General features: G+C 33.0%; 1 protein-coding gene across 3 annotated transcripts in view; it reads right to left on the reverse strand.

Moving 5' to 3' along the window:
• The window catches only part of MACROD2 (mono-ADP ribosylhydrolase 2), a 2,318,796-nt gene that overhangs the window by 112,382 nt on the left and 2,182,215 nt on the right, over window positions 1-24,199 (reverse strand). For all 3 annotated transcript variants that reach the window (XM_074209420.1, XM_074209421.1, XM_074209419.1), the window contains one exon: window positions 21,481-21,549. In XM_074209420.1, coding sequence (XP_074065521.1) covers window positions 21,481-21,549 — 69 coding nt within the window. The remainder of the gene's footprint in view (window positions 1-21,480; window positions 21,550-24,199) is intronic.

The following is a 24,199-nucleotide window of genomic DNA, read 5'->3' on the forward strand; positions in this document are numbered from 1 at the left end:
TATTATTGGATTCTAATTTGCAATGGAAAATTATCTACATAGTAAAATTTCATGAGTTGGATAATTCATTGTTTTAATGGATTTGTAATCTCATCAATGTGGTGATTCAACAATACAGATTACAACCTATACACACCTTGTTGTCTTATACAGACCCCTCAACCATGTGTTCCTATAAAATACTCCACAGAGTATCTGCCAAACCATGAGGTGTTTTTCTTGATCTCTTGATATTATATGAGTGATGAAGAAGTACACAAACTATCCATTCATTATCAATCACTATTATCACTACCAGCTTCTTTTGTCATGTTGCATACAACTCAATATCTTTCCCACAAATTTTTGAACACAAAAATGATATACCATAAATTTTGTCAATTAGATATCACTACATTGGCATTTGAGTGATCTGCTGTTTTTATTCCTTGGAGATTGTGAACTTACCAGACTAATACTAAAAGTATGGAATTTTCTTTGAGAAAAAAGCTTGGAGTCATTGAAAGGAATCCAAATTTACCAAAGGCAATCCAGTTTGTTCTCTTTTTCCTATTCAATTCTGAGCCCCTGTTTGTTGTTCTTTTATAGCCTATATTCTTAGATATATGTACTTGTGGATTAGCTCTATGGGCTGACCTTTCAACTTAAAATCATAGTTTCAATAATAATAGTCAATTTCCATCATTTTTTAAAGTAATTTTGGTTCTCATTTAGGAGGTTCCAAAATGTTATGGAATGTTATGTGATCAAAATAGTACTAATAATAGCACCTGGAAGACTTCATTATTTATATAGAGAATAAACAGTTTATTTTATTTATTTTATATTTATTTAACATCCTCTAGATGTTATCCATGATTGTAGAAGGCATCTTTACTCATAATATATTCACTTCCCAAAGGTATTTTTCACTTTCATAGTTATTAATAATAAGAGCACTGAACAAAATTTCATTTTAAAAAATATTTTTCAAGGAATCTTAAATGTGTTCAACACACATTTAACAATAAATTATGAAATCAAAACCCCTCTGAGATGAAGGAGACTCCAGAGAACACTAATTGTAATGCTGTGTCTGGAAAGAATCTCCTCACTGATCCCTCAACCATTTTTGAAGGGCAAAATTAATATTAATCCTAGGTTTGAAATTATTGGCTGTTCTTTGGTTATAGAGTTCTGTCGAATGTTCAGATAACAGAAGTTCCTCAATGGACTATTATATCATGCCAAGTTTATGAACTGTTTCTTAAATTGCTCATTTTTTGACCAATTCATGTGTGGGATATGCCAATGATAATGTTGCTTCTATTTTTGGCTCCATTGTTCTTACTCAAATGTTTTCTCTATACTTCCTCCTTTGGTTATTACATTTCTTCATATAAGTATCTATTCATAATATATGAAGCTAATTTCCCTGCTTTTTACTTATCCTATGTTTTTTTGAATATTATATACCTTTTCAGAGTCATATTCCAAATTAAAATTTTATTTTACCAAGTTTTAATAAAATGCCCTTTAAAAATTTGTCTCATTTTTGACCTTAACAAATATAAAAAAAATCAATGAACATTACCTTATTCAAAGTAAAACATTAAAAGAAGATTGTATATGAAGCTATGAATGTCTTCCATATAACTTACTTTTAAAGTATATAAATTTATCACATTAATTTTATTTTTGTTCTTTTAAATATATTAATTAATATCTTTTGTTTCAATATTAGCTAGTTTTATCCCCACATCTCTTCATCTACTTTCTCCCACACAGCAAAGCATTTTTAAAAGAAAAAGGGAAGAGAAAAAAATTCAGCAACATCAATCAAGATACAGAAAAGAATATGATATTATAAATACTATTTTGATGGAAATCCCCTCTGCAGATGAGTGGGAAATGTGCCCTCTCATATCAATATTTGGAGCTTACTCCAAATTATGTTCTTCATAGTTTTTCATTATTAATTTTAAATTTTTTATTCTTTCTGTTATGACCATTGTGTGAATATAATTTTTTAGTCTCTGCTTACTTCATTTTTTGTATCATTTCATGTAAGTATTCTGAGGCTTGTATTCACAATATTTGCTATTTATTATAATAGAGTAATATTCCATTCTATTCACTTACCACATTTTCAATGACATTATATAATCAATAGGTACCTATTTGGTTTTCAGCCCTTCGCTACCACAGAAATGATAAGTATTTTGGTGTATATTGAACCTTTCTTTTTTTCAGTGATCTCCTTATAGTTTATGCCAATAATGGAATGTCTGGATCAAAAGGTATGGTCATTTTATCTACTCTATTTGCATAATTCAAATGGTTTTTCAGATTGTATTTACTTAATTGATGTCTATAAATAACACATATGTCTACGAATAAAACATATATGTGTTCTTGTCTTTCCATAACCACTCTGACATTGATTATTTTCATTTTCTGTCATCACTAATTTACTGGTGGCAAGGTAAAATTTCTGGTTCACTTTCAAAGCTGTTCTGCTTGTTTGTGCTTCTTTGTGATCTTGCTGTACTCCAGTTCACTTTTATTATATATTTCAATGGCTGTCTCTTTTTTTGGCATAACAATTTCCAACCATAGAAAAGATGCCTTTTGTAATATGTAAGGACAGTCAAGCAAAGAATATCTACACAATGGCAATATCTAAAAATATTTCTTTTCTAGCACCTTGGCTCTATCACTTCTCTGACAGGAGCTTTGTAATATGCTACATAGGAACTCTGGAGTCCTGGTTGATCATTGTTTGATCAGGCTTCTCAAGACTTTCAGTTACTTTTTCTTTTCAACATTATTATGAATTTTTCCTCCTGATTATGCTCACTTCATTATTTTGTTTCATACAAGTTTTCTTAGGGTGATTATAAATTGTTCAGCAATATACCAATTGATCAAGTATCTTCTTAATTTCTAGTTCTTTGATGCTCTGAAAAAAGTTAGTATGAATATTTTATAATATGAATCTTTTGTGATTTTTGTTTGATGTCTTTGTTGCATATGTCTGGTAATGGTATGACTGATTAAAAAGGTTTCTATAATGTAGTAACTTTTGTATATAATTCCATTTTGTTTCCAAAATGGGTGCACAATTCAAAATTCCATCAAAAATCATGATTAGTCTTTGTGTTTTTTGTAAGACATTCTATCTCCCATTCCCTTGTCTTTATTTCACTGTCTCCTATTCCTGGAATGTTATCTTGGCTCAACACCCTCTTTCAGTTTCAATGAGTCCCTTTTAAATATCATCTTAAGTCCTTCCTTTTGGAAGAATAACTCTAACCCTAGTCCTAAATTTGTTTCTAAACCTAACCCTAAACCTTCTGACTCCTAATACCCACTTCTGACTCTCACCTAACCCTAACTTTTAACATTTCTTAGTCACCTCTAACTGCCTCCTAACATCCCAGATTCTAATGTCTTCTCTTCTAAGATTGTATATATGCTCTGTATATATATCTTGTATGTATCTTGTATGTACCTGTGCTAGGTATTCATATGCTATCTCTCCTATTGGAATGTAAGATCAGAAGGGCCTATTTATTAGTTTTAAAATTGATTCTCAGAACTTAACACAATGCTTGGGAAAAATAAATATTTAATTCATCCTTTTTTGACTGAGTAGATTATGGAAGGTATTTGGTTCCTTTCTGAATGCTCTACATTGTTAACAAAACTATCTTTTAACCTTTCATACTTTAGTCATGTGTTTATTTGGGTCATATCTTGATATATAGTATGAGGGTTTTCATATCTATTTTGTTGCTGCTATTCATTCATTTGATTTGTACACTGAGTCTTTACTTCTATTCTGAGGTCTTCAGTTTATGAGTTTATTGAACACATGCTATTATGTGTGTGTGTGTGTATACCTACTTTGCTTCTAATCAACCTGTCATTGTTGTTGTTAAGTCAATCAGTCTTGTCTGACTCTTAACCATAGCATGCCAACACTGTTCCTGGGAATTTCTTGGCAAGGATAGTGGAGTGGTTTGTCATTTCCTTCTCTAGTAGATAAAGACAAACAGAGATTAAGAGACTACACCAGAGTCATATAGTTAGTAAATTACTGAGAGCAGATTTTAACTCTGGTCTTCCTGACTTCAAAACCAGGGGCTTGATCCACTGAGCAGCCTCAACTAAACAATCAATTACCAAATAGTTTTATTACTACTTTGCAGTATATGAATTTGAGGTAAATTAGTACTAGTTCTCAATTATTCCTACTTAAATAAATATTTCTCCTGAAATTGTTTACTTTTTATTTCTTCAGATGATTTTTTTCTTTCTTAAGTTCTACAAAATTGTTGTAGTTACATAATTCATAAGTGTTCTGCTCACTGGAAGTCCAAAATATTTTTTATACTCTATTTTGAATGGATCTCTTCTTATTTCTTGCTTCTGATTTTGTTATTGATTGGTGAAAAAGTTGATGATTTCTGTGGGTTTAGTTACTTTATTAAAGCTATTGTTTTAATTAAATTTTAATTTGGGGGGTTCTCAAAGTAGACTATAATACCATCTACAAAAATTGTAATTTTATTTTCTTATCATCTATATTTACTTCTATTTCTGTTTATTGTCTTATTGCCAAAGTGTTTATATCTAGTATTATATCAAACAATAATGTTAGTAATTGACATACTTGTTTTACCCTTAAATTCACTGGAAAGGATTCAGCTTATAGATTTCACACATAATGTTTTCTCTTGGTTTGACAGATACCTTTTTACCAAATTAAGGAATGGTACAATTATCTGGTTTTTGCCCTCAGAAGCATTTTGTATTACGTGGAAAACTTTTCTGTATTGATATAACTGCATGATTTAAACATTAATATGGATTTTTAAGTTTATAGTTTTCTTAATATTGAACAAGTTCTGCATTCTTCCTGGACATATTATCATTGTGATTGGTTGCTGAAGCCTTTTTTGTTAATATTTTCTTTAAAATTAACTACATTGATATTGATTCTAATACCATGGTTTAGAATAGTCTGCATTTATGTCAGAAGAATAATTTGGTTGGGTGTCTTTTTTACCCTAGTGGTTTTACAATTTATTTAATAGTGGAATTTATTCTACTTTGCATGTTTGATAGAATTCACTTATAAATTTGCCTTTGGAAGTTTAGATATTGCTAGACCAAATTCTATTTCTGAGATCATATTATTTAAATTCCTCTTATCTTGTTCTATTAATTTGGGTATTTTCTATTTTTTCCTATTTTTTAAAAAGTATTTTTCTAAATATTCATCCTTTTCATTTAAATTTTCATTTTGTTGGCATATAATTAGGGCAAAATTGTTTCTAATTATTTTCTTTAATTTTCATTTGTTAGAATTTTTGCCTTTTCCTTTGGTTTTTCTCTTATTAAATTATAATCAGACTAGCTAGTGGTTTATTTATTTAGGTTTATTTACCAAATAATGTTTTTTATTTTAATTTTGTTAATTTCTTCCTTGATTTTTCAGACTTTACAATTTGGTACTTAGCTAACATTTTTTACCTGTTGATTTTCTAAGTATTTTAGCTGAAGGCTCAGTTCATCCATTTATCTTTTTTGTTGATAAAGTGCTTTAGAAATTAAATTTTCAACTGATATCTTATTGTCTGATCTTGTTATCTCTTATACTTTATGTTTCTTCCTTAATGATATGATTTCTCTCTAATCACACTCAATTTGGATCAATGTAAAGCATGGAAATAATGTAGAGATTGAGAAATTGCTTTCTGTGGTAGGGGAGGAAAGTAAGATTGGGGGGAAACTTGTAAAACTCAAAATAATTAAAATATTTAATTAAAAAAGAAATTAAATTTTCATATGATATACTGTCCTTCCTTTCAGGAAGAGCTGTATATTGCTTTTTGGTTCCAAGATTAAATGGTTTTTCTTCCTCTCTCTTTCCTCTGTACCATCCTGCACCCTTCAACATATCCTCTTATCTTTTCAGATCTGTCTTCTGAAACTCTTTAAAGTTATTTTAAATGTCCTTTATAAGCTGTAAAATGAGCTGATGTTCCTTATGACCTTTTCCTTCCTTTTTAGGAGAACTACCAGGCTTTATTTTGAACACAGACAATAGTCACTAGGTTATGGAAGAAATAAAAAAAACAACCAAAATGTCAATGTCAATTATCTTCTATAGATTCCATCAGAAGTCTCCTTGATTTCTATGCACCTTACTAGAATAGGACCTTTAAGACTGAATTTCACCTCTCTGAAGAATATGTTTAATATTCATCTTTTTTTGCATTTCTTTATTAGGTTTGAATGCTGCAGAATGTGTTCTATGTACAACAGAGAAATAGGTGTATTCATTTCTAAACTTTAGTAATAGACAAAATTCTAGCAGCTTTAACTGTCCCTTTAAGTATTGAGGTGCTATGCCATTCAGGTTTTGTGTGTGTGTGTGTGTGTGTGTGTGTGTGTGTGTGTGTGTGTATCTCTTTATCTATTTGCAGTTTTCCTATTTATCTCATTTAACATTTATTTTTACTATTGCCCTGTGTTAGATGAAGATTGTTACAACTTCTTCCCCCACCTTTTCTGGTTTTTAGTTGGAGTATGATCAAGTCTTTTCCATTCCCTTATTTTGACTCTATGTGAAACCTTATGCTTCAAGTGTGTTTCTTATAAACTATAAATTACATTCTATTTTTTAATCCATTCTGCTACCATATTTCATTTTATGGATGAGTTCATCTCATTCATGTTCACTGTTATGAATTTAATTGTGTACTTCTCCATACCACACCTTCTTATATTGTTACTTCTCTTAGCACCTTGCCATGGCTTTACAAAGAAATTTGTGAAAGGGAATAATGAGATCAACACCACTGACTTATAATATGGGCTACTTCTACTTCATTACCCGTTTCTTCTCCTTTCGTGATTTGGTCAATGTTTCTCCCCTTTAGGATCAATCTTTTAAAGTTAAATTTTTTGCTTGCAACTGTTTATTGTTGCAACTCTCATATCCTCTTATTTTCCTATTCCTATTACTCAGTTGATTATAATATAATTTCATTATCTGTTCAGTTCTCCTTTGTTTGATTGAGTTAGAACTGAGTTTCATTTTATGTCTTTTTTCCTACTTATTACATACTCTTCCTCTCACATACTATGAGAATGGAGAAACAGCAGTTTCTAAAAACCCTTCTCCTTCCTTTTTTTTACATTAGTGCATTCCTCTTACCTTTCCTTCTCCTTTACCTCCTAATTCCTAAAAAAACAGAATCAGAGGATCTGATCATTTATTTAACTCACTGGCTACCTTCTAAAGACATTAAAGTTTTGAAAGGGCTTTTGTTTATTCTCTCCCATTTTAGAAAATGAGTGTTTCATCAACATATGTCCCTTTGCATTTGCTTGAAATAAATTTACTTTTCTAGTTATCTATGGACATATTTCGTTTCAAAGTGTCTACACAGACTTAGTATTTTCATCAGAAACGTTAGAAGTTCTATTACATTAATGGTATACTTTTTTTTCCATATAGGATTTTAACAGGTTTTCAGAGCAATTCATTTGCAGTTTTAAGCCTTTATCTTTTGTCTACTAGAATGTTACATTGCAAGATGTCCCCTTATTTATGCTAGATGCTGGGAGGTCTTATAGAATCCTTACTTTATTCCCTTGTTACTTGAACTCTTGGTTTCTAACTGTTTTCATTATTTTTAATTCTGATTCTGGTTATCTCTGAATTTGACTATGATATTTGAGACTTTATTTTTGGGTTTCTTTCAGAAGGTTATCAGTAAATTCTCTCTATTTTCATTTTGATATTGGTAATAAAATTATGTAATTTTAACTTGTGATTTCTTAAAACAATGTCTGAGCTTTTTATTTAGGATCAAAGATTTCAGAGAGTTCATTGATTCTTACATTTTCTCTCCTTGAAATATTTTTCACATCAGTTATTTCTGTGAGCATATATCTCTTATTTTCATTGTTTTTTAATATTTTAATTTTGTTCTAATATCTTTTGTTATCTCAGAGTCACTGATTTCTCTTTGTCTATGTTAGTTTTTTTTTAGTTTTTGCAAGGCAAAAGTTAAGTATGTTAGTTAAGTTAAGTATGTTAGTTTTTAAGACATCTCTTACTTGGGTAAGGTTTATTACTTTCTATTCTAATCTAACTATTCTCCTTTCAATTCTTTCTTCCATTTTATTTATTCAAATTAATTTCATTTTCATCTCTTGCTATGTTTCTTCTAGATATTTTCATTGTCTTAGTGGAAAATCCATTTTTCCCTTGAGTTTTGTTAGCAGTTTTTGTGTAATTTAGTCTCTTTTAGATTAGACATTTTTGTATTCACTAGATCTATAATAAATGCTCAAAGTGGTTACTGTTGCCTTTTATTTAATCATATATTCTACATTAGTTCCTGAATTGGAATTTTGTACCAGAGCCAGAGTACTCCCTCTGCTGCACTTTTGGTTAGAGGGTGTTATTCTTTTTTTATCTCAACTTTAGTCATTTGTTTTCCTCTACTTCCCACCTAATATCTGTGTTAAGAGTATAATAAATTTTAAGGTCACATGGATAACTGACTTCAAAGAGCTGGATCTTTAGCATTCTCAAGTTCATTTCTAGAAACAGGACAATTGATATCAGAACTTTTGATATCCCTGTCTTAGTACTTGGATTTCTGACCTTCCTGGAATTTTCCACTGGTAGTCCCTCACTCTTGCTGTTTCTGGACACAAAGCATTATAAGATATAGATATTTCAGGGGGCAGCTAGGTGCGCAGTGGATAGAGCACTGGCCCTGGTGTCAGGAGTACCTGGGCTCAAATCTGGTCTCAGACACTTAATAATTACCTAGCTGTGTGGCCTTGGGCAAGCCACTTAACCCCATTGCCTTGCAAAAACAGAAAAAGATATAGATATTTCTAGGTCATCTCTGGTTGTTCTGTTTTTATGGTAGGATTGTGTTCCTATTCCTTTGGAGTTCTGATTTTTTTGCATAGTTCTGTGGTGATGAAAGTCAATTACTATATCTTCTCTTTTTAAATTTATTTTGTCTTAGGATATTTCAAATTTTTCTGGAGTGATACAGATGGAATGCCTGACTCAATTCAAGCAGCTATTTTGACTAGTAGTAGTACATTGATTTCTTTTTTTGATTGAAATTTTTGTAGTGTATTAGGATCTCTAGTTTTCTTTGCTTGTTACCCAAACTTGGTTTATTTGTAGACATTGGAAGCCATAACTTCTGTTTCTGGCTCCTTATCTGGATTTTTTGTCTTTTGTGAATTTCTAGGTATCTTTATTACTGTTCTTCCCACATTATCCTTATTTTCCTCCTCCCCATACATATTTCCTGTTTCATTTTCCTTCTCTTATTTTTTAAAATCAGGAATAAAATTACTGTGCATTAAATTATCTTAATAATGCTTATGTAGAAGTGAAGAACTATCTCCTCTTTACCTCCCTATTCTGGTAGCAGTAACAACTATGATCTTCTACATCTATGCTGTACCTTCCTTTCCACATGTCTTGAGAAATGATACCTTAGTATCTTCAAAATTGTATCACATGCAATATGGATTTCTTCTATTGGTATGTTCCAGTTGACTTTCTTTCAATTCTTTGAGGTCATTTTTATTTCCCATTATAGTATATCAGGGAATATAATATGTGACTTTAACTATTGTGTTTCTACTGTCATTGATGGAGAAATTAATTATAATCATTTTGAAAGATCTTTTCTTATTTTCTTCTGTCTATTGTTTTCCTTCCAATTTTAACCTTAAATGGGCTTGAAAGATTCACTGGGTTTCTTAGCAAGCTTTTTTCTTTTTAGATTTTTTTTTTGCTAGGCAATGTGGTTAAGTGGCTTGCCCAAGACCACAAAGCTAAGTAATTATTAAGTGTCTGGGGTTGGATTTGAACCCAAGTATTCCTGACTCCAAGGCCAGTACTCTATCCACTGTGCCACCTAGCTACCCCTCTTAGCAAGCTTTTAAAAACTGTTTTACTCCATTGCTTTTTGCTACTTTATGACACAATGCTGTTCCTACTCTTTTTTTATCTTTCTCCATAAGGCTTTCCAAATATGTTTACTTGCTGAACCCTTTGTTGGCCATGGCTGCCAAGAAGATAAAGTGCTTATTAGCCAAAGTGGTCTCAACACTCTTTTGGCTTCCTTCTAGTGATTGTCTTATGAAGGTTAAGGTTTTCCTAATAGGTGATAATCCAACTTAATACTTGTTTTTTTTTTTTCCATTCCCCCCCAATCAGATTGGAACCATTGTGAATGTATAATGAATCATTTTTATTCTTCTAAATTTATTTGAATTTGATCTTTGCTTTGATGAGTTATCTGATCATATTCAGGTAACTGGTTAAAAAATGTCTCCCATACAGGAAAGCAGTAATCTTATATTTGTGAAAATGTGGTCAAGTTTATTCTTTGTGATAGTATTTGGAACTTACTATATCTAGCACTTTATTATGTTATTCTTTAAAAGTGTTTCACAATCTAAGCATCTGAGGTTTCTTTAGAGTCTACAAACCTTTGCTCTCTTTTGCTTATTGAGCATATCATAGTTTTCATAATTTTAATGCATATTGATCTCATTTGAGTTATCAAGTTATTTTTGTTCAAAGAATTTCTTTACCTCTTCTTCCTTGGTTGACATGGCTATGTGGCCTAGTGAAAGAATACTGGTCTTAAATCAAGAAGATCCAAGTTCAAATCCAGATTCAGATATTCACTAATTGTGTGACAATGGCCAAGTAATTTAACTTACTGCTTCAGTTTTTTCATTTGTAATGTGAAGAAAATATATGCACCTATCTTCCCAGACTTTTGTGAGGATCAAATGAGATATTTTTATACTGTGTGTGTGTCACATATAGATCTTACGCAAATATTTATTCTCTTTCTAATCTCCTCTTCTTCAAAAGATATTGAGGACTAAGTCATAATTATCTTCATAGTGATCTTTTTGATTATGTTTAACAGGCATATTGCAATATGACAATATAAAATTTGACATGAGATTATGTTCCTTGAGGTCTTTTGACACAGGATCAAATGTCATCAATTCTTTTAATTGCTTCTCTTAGGAAAACCTGTAAGACACCCTTCTATTTAACTCTCAATGTATATTGAACATCTACCACTAAATATGTTGTTAAATCTTATCAAATGGTTTTATTCACTTTCACTAATTTGATTAGATTATTACTATATGTTAATGGATTTCCTTTTTTTTTACAACTTTGGTTAATAAATATCATTTGTTCTTTAATAGAAAACTGGTTAATTGCTATCATAGTAACATCTTGTGCCCTTTCAAAGTTAATTCTAAAGTCCTAGAATGAAAATGACCAAGAATTCAAGTGAAACAACTCTGGGAAATTCTTTCTGGTTTGAATTTCTTCTCATGATTGCTTCTACAACATCACATTTCCAAAAGAATTCATGTAAGGGTGGGAACTTCCCAAGAGAGAGAATGTCCCACAGAACAATGTAATCTGTCCCTTTGTGGAGGAACAAACTGTTTAGAATCTTGGCCAATAAGAAAGATTGTTTCAGGAGTATGGTTAATGTGTTTGGAAATTTTTCAATAGGTAATTTTTAATGATCTCTAACTCACTAAGTATTTTTTCTGAAAAAATCCATATCACCTTTCATTTACATTTTTAATAGTTAAACAAATTTTATAACTGATATATTGCTTAGTAGGTAGAACTCCAACTATGCCAAGCAAGTGAAATGGATTTGAGTAAGGGGATGCTGTGCTAATTTACCAGCCTCACTTTCTCCTCCAGAGTCATCTGGATCCAATGACCAACTATGAATCAGAATGAATGAAAATAGCTCTGGATGCCAGACAATCAGGGTTAATTGATTTGCCCAGGGCAAACAGCCAATAAGTGTCAAGTATCTGAGGCCCATTTTGAACTCAAGTCCTTCTCACCCCAGGGCTGGCAATCCCTCCAGGCTACATATTGACTTGGAAAACCACATATTAACATTATCCAAGTTCTATTGAATTTTTATTTATTTTGTTAAAATATTTTCCAATGGAATTTTAATATGTCTCAGGCTGTACTCACCACAAATGGATGAGGGCTAGATCATTTTAAGGGATAGGTCATGCCCTTCTGGAATGATTATGAACATGGTGAAATTTGCCTTTGTATGATTGAGCCCTCTTCCCCTCCTCCATCACCAAATGAATTTGATTCAGGAATGGTTTCAGGTTGGTAAAGTTCTGATCATATAAAAGACAAAAGAAAAACTGTTCCTGCCCTCACACATACATATACACAAGCACACATACCTTGACTGTTCATATATCATAAAATATAATGTTATATCTTATTCATCCATACATTAGAAAAAATAACAAGACTGAGATTACTTATGTTCTTTCTCTTTCCTCTGCTTTGTCCCAAATCATAGATATAATATATTTATAATTGTCCTTGCTTTGCTTACTTCTGTTCCCTCCACATGTCCCAGGTACAGTGAAATTCTGGACTTCAAATCCATGGATAGGGGCTGAAACCAGAATCATTGAAGGATGAGGGAGGAGAAACCTAGGTTGGGTGTGGTTACACAATAGAAGCAAGAAAGAATGAGAATGAATTCCAGAATCTGGATATCCTAGGGCAGAGAAATAGATTGTGTTAAAGTTAGCATCTGGGATTCTATTTGTTCTATAGCAGGAAAGAAAAAGGAGAATAAGATTGGGTATTTGCCAGATAGATCTTTTGGTAGAGTTTGGAGATGATAATATACCTGATCCTTAGTCCTAGCAGCTCCAAGGATATGCTTTCAGTAGCCATAGAGGAGTGACTCTTAGTTTGTTCTCCCTGTGGAGCAAGGGAGCATCAGTAGGGAAGGAAGGAAGAGATTAAAGACCATTATTGCAACAGGTCCCTTGAAAGGATTAGATCAGGTTTCCTAATAGAATCCATTTTATGAGTAGGTGAGGTTACAACTTCAGGAGTCTTCTGTCCTATATTGAATGAACTGGATTTGGTGTGAGAGAGTCTGTGTTCAAATCCTGTCTGTGTTATCCTGGGTAAGTAAGGTATTTCTTGGTTTCAGATTCTTCATCTGTAAAATTAGGCGGTGGAGAGGATGGCCTCTCATGTTCCTTTCAACCTTGATCCAGGATCAAGTTACAATCTCCCTATGTGTTTACTAATGATTGTAATAATGACTGTAATAATGTTTACAAATTCCTTTATTAGAGACAAAGCTTTTCATTGCACAATCAGAAATATAAAATGCTTCACTGAAGCAGAATTTTGATGACAATTCATTCCTATAAGAATTTAGAGTGAGTGAAATCAGATCCTTTGCAGTTCTGTGGAGGGGAGAGGACCAGAGATATACTTGGACAACTGATACTCATCACCCTTAGGTACAACATTCTTTTGGACCCTAGGCTTGAGAATCTGATGCCAGTGTCATAGACAGGTAGATCTCTTTCATATGAGCAGTCAGACAAATTTCATGCATTTGCCTTCCTTCTGTAACAACTCTCATATTTTGCAACAAAGAATGAAAACAACTGGGAGATTTATTAAGCATATTTTGGTCAAGTACTACCTAGAAGCAGTTTTTTATTTTAAATCATGGTATCACTTTTTTAAATTAAAAATTAAATTTAAATTCTTTTAAAGGAGTTTTTCAGGGGGGGGGAACAAGCTGAAACCTAGAAATCATCATTGACTTCAAAGGAAGGTCTTTTATATTTAAAGGACTCAGAGCTAGAAAGATCTTTTGAAATAATCCAGAGTAAACTCTTCATTGTGCAGGAGAAGCAACTTTGTTCAATGATTCGCAATGTAACACTACTTGAGAAATACAGTAGCAGTTGTTATAATAATAATAATAGTCCTAGATAGCTAATATTCATACAGGATGTTCCAAAAATATTAGTTTAGTTTTAATTTATCAATAACCTTAATAGCTTCGAGAACTGAAAATGCACTAAGAATTTTGGAACAAACTATATAAGATTTAGTTTACAGTTTGTAGATGTTATTGAACTCATAGCACTGGTAGGGGAGGGGAGTTATAAACTATTACTAATCCTATTTTACAAATGGAAAAAAATTGAGACTGACGGAGGCTATGTATCTTGCCAAGGGTCATACTACTAGAAGATGTGAAAGATAGGATTCAAATCAAGAACATCCCGAATCTAAGCCCAAAATTTTATTCATTATACTACAGCACCTCTAATATTTAAAATGTCACCTGTATTAAGTATTTTTCTTTTAATATTAATGAGCAAATACATACTAAATGAGTAATACTCAGTTAATTCTGGATATTCTTCATGTATTTAAATAATATCTGTTATGACAGGTGCTGAGCATGAATCTTGTCCCTGTTAAAGTATTCTTTGGTTTCAACTTTTGATCTGCCAATGGAAACCTAAGTAATCTAACAAATTCCTTACCAGCTGTTGGCAAAAATTTGTTACTATTCAGCTGGTCTGGATTGATTTATTAATAAATATACATTTTTTAGGAAAAAGATTATATTGGTTAAAATAGTCTGATAAGATTTAAATAAGGATAGCTTAAAGATCAAATGCAATTTTCATTCAAGAAAGTATAGATTATAAGGGTTTTTTGTAAACACATCCTTCTTCCAAAATTTCTTATTTATATCAGGGGTCTTAATATCCTTTGAGTCACCCATATTCACAACCTTCCGTTTCTCACTGTCTTTAGTTCACATATTGAATTAGTTATCAAATCTTACCATCTCTACTCCATATCATCTCCTGCAATCATCAACTTCTCTCTACTCAGAGGACCACCACTATAGTTCTGGTCTTCATTATCAATTGTCTAGACTAGGCAACAGCCCCCTGATGTTTCCCTGACTCAAACCTTACCCACTCCAATTGATTCTCTACAAAGTTGCCAAGATAATTTTCATAAAAGCTTACATCTAATCGTGTACTTAATGTCTCAATAAGAGTCTTTAACCAACTAGTAACCGTAGAGTTAACTATAAACTCTTCTTTTTGGCTTTAAAAACCCTTCACAAACTGCCCCTACTTATCTTTCCAATATTATTATGTATTGTTCTTTTTCCTACACTCTGCTTGATTTTTATTCCAGGATACTCTATGGTGGCTTCTTCTCATCCCAACCTCACCCTGTTCTCAGCTTTCTTTTGTGTATTTTTCTTCTTCTTCCCTCCTTCTTTCCCTGCCTCTTTCCTTCCTTCCCTCCCTCCTTCCTTCTTTCCTACTTCCTTCTTCCTTGCTTCTCTCCTTCCTCCTTTCTTCCTCCCTTCTTTCCTTCTTTTCTTCCTTCTCTCCTTCCTCTTTTAATTTGTATCCTCAGGCTTAGCAATGGGTCTGACTTATAGCATGTATTCAATAAATGTTTATTAACTATTAATTTACTCTAACCTCCATATCTTGCTATAAACTCTGAGAATTGTCTGATAATGCCAATAATTAAAGATGCTTTTATCATATAGATTTTAAAAAATCCTGGACTTTCATTTTAGTGCTGCTCAGCAGGTTATTCAAAAGACCATCATTAATCATTCTGTTACCCAAGAAAAATTACTCAAAATAAGTCCCATGATGGTGGAGATTTTGGAATATAAGGTCCTATATGAGGAGAAACTAGCCAGCAAGAACAAAATAATCACTATGCTATTGCTTCCTACAAATAGCAACCTCAAAATATTTCAAGGTCACTGTTAGGTAGACCAGAATGGGACTACAATATAGACAAAGCAGTTTAATGCCTCGTAAATTGGAGAGGGAGAAAGCACTGACACCTGAAAATATTAAGAAGGTTTCACAAATAAGATACTTGTTGCTTGATTGACTGACATGGTAGCAGAGATGGAACTTGATAAAGGATAAGGATTCTGGCAAGCATTCCAGACCCAGGTCCCAGAAGATGTGAATGCATGGAGGTGGAAAGAGGGTGTGTCAGGCTTACAGGAGAGCGAATAACTCATTTTGGAATACATATATATATAGTTAGGACCTGAAGAAGAGTAGTACAAAGTAAGAATTGGAGAGGAAGGTAGGAGTCAGAGATCCTTAAAAATAAGTTTAAATACTCTAAAAGCAATTAGGAATCAAGGAAGGTTTTCAAACAGGGAAACATTATGATTTGATTGGTTCTTTAAAAAGATCACTCTGGCAGCTGAATAAAGGATTGATGGGTTGAAAAAGGAAGATACTAGAAGTGAGGATACCAATTAGGAGATAACAGTATTAGATTTGCCTATGCAAGAATTGATGAAAGTTTGACCTTTGGTGATGATTGTATGAATGGAAAAAGAAATACATATATGAAAGAGGCTAATAGAGGTAGAATTGACAAAATTGGCAACTGATTAGATGAGGTTGATTAGAAAGAGGAAAGAATACATTTAATTTATTCTGATAAATGTTTTGTAAGATTTATTAATTAACTAGGAAGCTGATGATGCTTTCCAAAGAACTAGGGAAGTTTGATGGGATGATAGATTAAATAAGAGAACATAATGATTTTTATTTTGAACATGAGTTTAAGATGCCTAGAGCCTATCACAAGGAAATGTCCATCATAGAGGAGTAGAAGATTACTGAACTTAGGGTTGGAGATTTGAATATGGGAGCTATCAGTGTAAATAAGATAAATGACAGACTTGGAGAGATAGTGAAGGATAGAAGGGCCTGGTATGCTGTTGTCTGTGGAATTACGAAAAATTGGACATGACTGAATAATTGAAAAGCAACAAAATTTTGAGATGACCAAGATGGAAAGAGAATTAGATCTAGAATAGAGCACCCACAGTTTTGGGGCATGAATAAATTTACTTTCTAATAAAGAGAACTAAAGAGTGGTCAGAAAGGTAAGAGGAGAACCAGGAGACAGAATAGCATCATGGATTATTAAGAAGGAGATCATATCCAGGAAGAAAGAGTGAGTAAAATTATCAAAAGCCAAAAAGTCACTTTTCCTTTCTTAGCCTTGGTACCCTTATCTTTAAAATGTGATGCCATCTAAGTGGTTTTTAAAGGTCTCTTCAGTTCTAAATCTTATGCCTCTATAACTACTTTAAGTTTTTTGATATGCTGATTGGTAAGACAGCAAAGAGAAATTGAGGGCAAGTATTCAAACAACTAAATCAGCTCCAGAAGCTATTATCTTTTCCAGAAGATGCTGCACCTGAAATATTTTAATGTTCTAGTACAGACAACACCAAAATTGTTTAAATTGTTAAATTGTAAATTGTTATATGTTATACTATAACTGTGCTTATAACTCCTTTGAAACCAATTCATTTTTCTAATCCCATTTCACTTTGACATAGGGAAAGCTGCTTCCTGTTTTCCTTGGGCAGGACAGGGTGGGGTGAAGGGTGGAGGAAGGACATTGAAGGAGGAAGTAGGGGAAGGGGGAGTAGAGGGAATTTCAGTACTAAAATCACTGTGGGAAAACAAAACAAACCACATACAACAGAAATAATTGAATGAATGGAACAATATTGGATTTTTCAGTGGAAGAAAAAATAAATCTGTCTGTATTCTCCATGACTCTAACACCCAACAAGAAGGTGGCGTGTCAAGAGCAAATACAGAAAACAATTGCAAGAGTCAAGATCTTCATGAAGGCCTGCAATTCAGCAAAACATTCTGCCACTTATCTGAGAGAATGTAATAAACATTTCTATATGAGATCTTAGCATTGTAGAGCTCATAAATAGCCCAGATGTCACAGAGAAGAGATGTATATGAAAGGTAATAACGGAGAATGTTTGGAATGAATCCTCAACATTTCTGACTGCTGTTAACCCCACTCTGACCTCAATCTTTACTGTTTTCAATGGCAGATGCAATTTTTTTTTTCATTCAATGAAGTATTTTTATCAGCCAGTCAAGATGGCCGTTATGCCAGTGTTAGGCAGCTGGACTAAATTTTGAATTAATGATAGAGTAAAAATGTGGGATTAATAAACATGTTATTTCAGAATAAAAGGGCAAAAATCACACTTTACAAATTATAATTAAAAAGGAGAGATGGATCAAATACCAGTGCAGAGTTTATTTATAACTTCCACCACAACCTTTCTACCCTTCCTCCCCCAAATGAAATTAATAGACTTTAATGGAAAAGCACCACAATATAATAAAATGGTTTGGAGTTAGGGAGACTTAAGTACAAATCTTTCTTTTTATACTAGATAAATATTTAACCTCCCTGAGTCTCAGTTTCCTTACCTGTAAAATGGAAATAATAACATTTGTACTGCATATATCTCAGGACCATTATGAGATTCAAACAGGATGATGGATATGAAATGCTTTGCAAACCTTAGAGTGTCATATGAATGTGAGGAAAATCAATTAAGAGTCAGTTTTACCTGTAAGTTTGAGTTTGTTACAGATAATAATTCCTGCTTCAAATTACTTTTCATTTTATAAATGACTACTTATTTTCATCTTTCATCATTCTAATCAATCTTGCAGTCAGTCAAAAGAATAAATAAGTGCTTACATCAGCCACTGTCCTAAGTTCTGTTGGTATAAATAAAGGCAAATAAATATAGAAAGAAAAAAGTAGGCACTTATCTTCATAGAATTTAGTTTATATTCTTCTGGGGAAGACAACATGAGAATAACTATGTACACACATAAGATATAGAGATACAAAATATATGGAAGACAACCTTAGCTACTAATGATTCAAGCATGTTAAAAACAATAGACAACCTAAGATGCCTATAATTGAAGATGAGCTTTTAGAGAAGATAAATCTAGGAACTACAATAATTCCAAAAGAATCTAAAATATCTTGAGCAACTAAAGCTGTGAACTTCTAAAAGTATCAAGAACAGTCTGCCATGACAGTAGCACAATGATCAACCAAGTAATATGAGAGTGAAATAAATCTAAGCCTGAGACCATGAAATGAGAATGTCTTTTTGTTACTCTGTCATTGATCTTGGAAATTCTCAAATGTTTTATTATAATGAAATGATCCAAATTTCCAGGTCAGTTTGTATATACAATATCTACAGTATATATATATATATATATATATATATACAGTATCTACAATAAATAATACTTTTTGTCTTTTTTCTATATTTATTATTTCTGCCTCTGTATGATGTGTTTATATATAGTTTCTTATCAGAATCTCCCTAAGGGGCTTATAAACTGGTACAAAGCTTATGTCACTATTCACTGGTAGCTGAAACTGTGATGTCAAAGCTGGCTTTCAGGGACTGGGTGTCAAGGCACTCAATAATAAAACAAGAATTAAATAGGTAATCTCTTCACCTAATTCTTATCTCTAAAAACACACACACACACACACACACACACACACACACACAAAATACCCATACATACACCAAAGCTACTACATCTACCTGAACAAAATGACTACTACATCTTTCCCAAACAAATTACAGACCTGAGTCATCTTTTTAAAGGATTCTCAAAAATTTTAAATGTCTTTTTTTTTGGTAAGCTCATTAAAAGAAGAAAAGTGTATTTATAATTTTTTGCAATGTATTATATTTTTATATCACTCTAAAGTATATATGCAGCCTTAGAATCTTTTGGGCAGCTTGATGGTATAGTGGGTAGAGCTCCAGCCCTGAAGTCAGGAAGACATGAGTTCAAATTCAACCTCAGACATTTGATACTTATAGTTGTTTGACCTTGGGTAAGTCACTTCACTCTGATTGCCTCACCTCCAGGGAATCTCCAGTTGTCTTGATGTATATCTGCCACTGGACCCAGATGGCTCTGGAGGAGAAAGAGGCTGGGGACTTAGCATAGCATCCCTCTCACTCAAATCTAATTCACATGCATTTCATGGCATCATCGCCCTGATGACATGATCTTTGAAAATGAAGGCTATATAGCACAAACTTAGAAAATGATAGCTAAATAAATAGAAGATAATTTTATAGAACTTTAAGTTTACAAAATACTCTATCCATGTTATCTCATTTGTCACAAATGAGACAGGATTTGAACTCTGTTCTTGCCTAAAATTTCAGCGCACCACCTAGTTATCAATTGTAGAAACAAGCCAATGCCTAATGTTATTAAAACCTCAAAAAAAAAAAACTTTGAATACTTGCCATGCAGGAGTGAGGGCTGTGAAAAAGGAAATTCTTTGTATGGATCATATATTTTAATTTAATATACGGAATAACTTTTTTATCAATCAGAATGATTCAAAAGTAGAAAAGGCTGCCTCAACAGAGAAGAAGGGGGTTATCTCTTACTGGATGTTTTAAAATAAAAGCTAGATGACAATTACTTGAATACATTATAGATAAGATTCTTGTTAGGAAGCAATTTTGTTGACACAGCAGGATGAAGATTTGGACTGAGAGTCAGAAAGAACTGAATTCAAATCTCCCTCACATTGTGTGACCTTGGTCAAATCACTTTCCATCTTAACCATCATTTCCTCATTTGCAAAATGGGTATAATACCATATACTTTCCAAGGTGGATATGAGAAGCAAATGTGATCAATGTTTCATGCTCTACAAATCTATCAGTGTTATACTGTTGTTTTTCACTTGTGTCTGTCTGTTTGTGATGTCTTTTGAGGTTTTCTTGACAGAGATACTGGAGTAATTTGCCATTTTCTTCTCCAGCTGATTTTATACATGAAGAAACTGAGATCAACAGGGTTAAGTGTCTTGCCCAGGGTCTCACAGCTATTAAATGTATGATGCTGAATTTGAACTCAGGAAGATGCGTCTTCATGACTCTAGACCTAGTCGATAAGACTGTGCCTATGTAGCTTCCCCTATAAGTGTTATGACATAAAGGCTAGCAATTACTATTACTCAGATATAGATTGGTTTAGATGGTCTCTGAAGTCGCTTTCAACTGAGATTCTGATACTTTGCCTTTACTCATGTCAGACTCTTCTTCCAATGATAAGATGCTTCTTATCATCATCCTACATACTGCCTCCAATCTGGATTTTAGAGTCTTATACATATTTGGGCAATGAGATAAATGATATTGTCCATAACCTTTGGGAACATGCTCCTTTTGGCCTCTGTTTTAGCACATGTTCAGCAAGCATTTTTCTCCTGGCCACACTCCAAAAGTGATTTTAATTCTGAAAGGTTGTTTGGGAAGGAGTACCCTGAGTGGTCTGAATCTTCTCTTTTCTGCCGAACCAATTCATTTTGTGACTTTCAATCTGATGCCTTGTCTTTCTGAAAAGACTCTACAATTCACTCTCTTCTTTTTTTTATGCCATCATTTGGACAGTGAGTGGAGGGGAGAAAAGCTGGAGGGGAAAAATCAGGTACTAAAAAACATAAAGGTCTTTTGTTATAAGTGGGGTTGTGGGAAGTTAAGCTTGCATTAAACAATATTGGATTGCCTCCTCACTCTTCATGTAAAGACAGTCTAAATGTTCTCCTAGGAGTTTGCCTTTTTTTAAGATATAATAGTTAAGAGTCTATACCTTTATCCTTGCTGGCTTCAATAGCTTCTTCCGGTGAAGGACTGGGTGCACTGGTAGGCTGTGCCTCATCTTTAAAAAAGGAGAAAAAGAAACAGAACTTATTAGTTGTTACTGTCATCCTGGGAATTCCCCTATCCCTCCACCAAAAATAAATCTAACCTTGGCTTAGGGAGGTCAAATATTAATATTCTTTGATAGGGAAGTGGTTTTATACAACCTCTGAACAATCAATGGATAAGGGACCAGAGATCATTTGATTGTTATAGAGTTCAATAAGGATGCACTTATTTCTTTTACAGAATGTATTATTTTTAAACTACTAGCAGCCCCTTCCCCAACCTTTGGAGGCCATTGTCTTCACTTGGGAATAGAAGAAAAACAAAAGCAAAAACCTTCTGGCTTCTAAAAAAAGTGTTTTTATGTGTGTGTTTTTAAAGTTTAGTTTTCTTAGCACAGCATTTCTTCTAAGTTATGCCAGGCTGTCAAACCACAGGGAACATTTCAGACGGCTGTCAGTGCAGGGATCTCTGCAAGAAGGGGAGCATTTGTAAGAAGGCACAGAAGCCATTTAACAATTCAAATTGTCCAAACATAGGAAGAGAAGTGAGGAATTTTGTATTGTCAGTGATGGCACCAATTAAAAGGTGGGCAGGAGGGATATAGGCAAACACAGACTAGAAACATCATTAACAACATCAAATTGAGTGATGTTCCTATACATTGTCATTTAGGTAATAGATAATTAACTAGCAAACTGTTTTAAAATGGACAAAAAATAACAGAATTAATAAAATAATCACTTGAATATTTTCATATTAATTTCTAACACCTAAATAAATCATAACTATAATGAATTAACAGAATTAAAGGGATAAATAACCTGTGTTTAGATAAACATACATCTAAATCTAAAGATTAATTCTACATTTACCTTTTTATCTTTAGATCCTCCATAATCTGGCTCCTACATATCTATCCAGTGTTATTTCACAGTATTCCTCTTCATGAATTCTTTATTTTAGTCACATTTTCCTGCTCATTGTTCCCAGTGGATGACATCCATCTCTTATGTCTTTGCCTTTACACAGGTCTATCTATGCTATGTTCCCTTCCCACCTTAATGTCTTAGAACACCCAGCTTCCTTAAAAGCATAGCAGAATCACTTGAGACTAGAAAAAAGCTTGCCAGTTGTTAGAACTGTCTTTATTTTCAAAGATCTTTGTATTACTTGGTATATGCTTTATGTATTTACATGTATATCTTTCCATCTCTCATAGAACAGTATTTTCTTGAGAGATGGGGCTGTTTTGTTTACTGTACTCAGTGCAGTGCTTTCAGATATAATAGGTATGCATGCATTTGTATATGGGATACTGTGATACTGTTCAAGATGCTGGGGAAGACACATATTGTCTGTCTCTGTGGAATCTATAGTCCAGAATGAGATGGAATATATATATATATATATATATATATATATATATATATATATATATATATGCAGAACATACCTTATAGGGGAATTGAGGATCAAATAAGATAATAGTTGTAAAGGCACTTTAGAAACCTTAAAATCCTAAATAAATAACTATTACTATTAGAAATGCAGCAAGGTGGGGGGCCGCTAGGTGGCACAATAGATAGAGCGCCAGCCCTGGAGTCAGGAGTACCTGAGTTCAAATTCAGCTTCAGACAATAATTACTTAGCTGTGTGGCCTTGGGCAAGCCACTTAACCCCATCTGCCTTGCAAAAACTAAAAAAAAAATGCAGCAAGGGATGTACTTCATACAGGATCCAGTCTGTAATGTGACTTTGACACTTTGGAGTTAAGTATTGAACTTTTCTATGCTTTAGTTTCCCTTTGTGTAAATTGGGGATAATCAAAGTTGTAATACTTATTGTATTGTTATGAAGCTCAAATGTGTATATTATGTACTTTGCAAACTTTAAAATGTAATGCAGAGATCAGCTATCATTTTTATGTAGCCTATACATAATTAACTGTAATATAATTACAGATAATGTCACAGGGGCAATACAAGAAAAGCCCTATGAAGGGTGTCAGGGTTGAAAGATCATTGTCACCTGCAGGGTTCAGAGGAGAGAACTTTTACTTTTAGGTCATGCTTAAATTTGGCTATAGAACCAACTATGTTGGAACTCAATGTTTTCTGCATAATCAATCAACTTGCTTGTACCTTTAATCTGATTTGCTAATTAAGGTAGCCAAAGTTACTATCTTATGTTTTTCATCACTTGGACTTGACTTTCTGGGTAGATGATTCACAATAAAGTCATAATTGACATGAACTATATAATAGAGAAGAATATACTTTGTTAGCAAAGACATTCAAGGTAGAGTCAAGATGGTTAAGAAAAGCCAGGAAGTTGCCTGAGCTCTCACTAGGTTAAATCAGGCCTCTAAATAAACCTAAAATGAAACAATTTTCTAGTTTAAGATAATTTAGAAGGACTTCAGGAAAGATCAGTCTCATTTAGGTAAAAGAGAACTATAACCTAGCACAGGTAGTGTTTGAGCAAGTCAGAAGGAAGCTCTTAGCCAAAGTAAAGGTCAGCAACTGAGGCCCCTCCATCCTGGTTCAAAAGACTAGTGACACAGCAGACAAACTGTGAGATCTATAGACCTGGTTCAGAAGGCAACTGCTAGCCCAGGAACCTCTAGCACAACAGGTGTGATTAGGCCAGTTCAGTGAATA

This window comes from Macrotis lagotis, chromosome 1, assembly GCF_037893015.1.
Source record: "Macrotis lagotis isolate mMagLag1 chromosome 1, bilby.v1.9.chrom.fasta, whole genome shotgun sequence".
Lineage (NCBI taxonomy): Eukaryota > Metazoa > Chordata > Mammalia > Peramelemorphia > Peramelidae > Macrotis > Macrotis lagotis.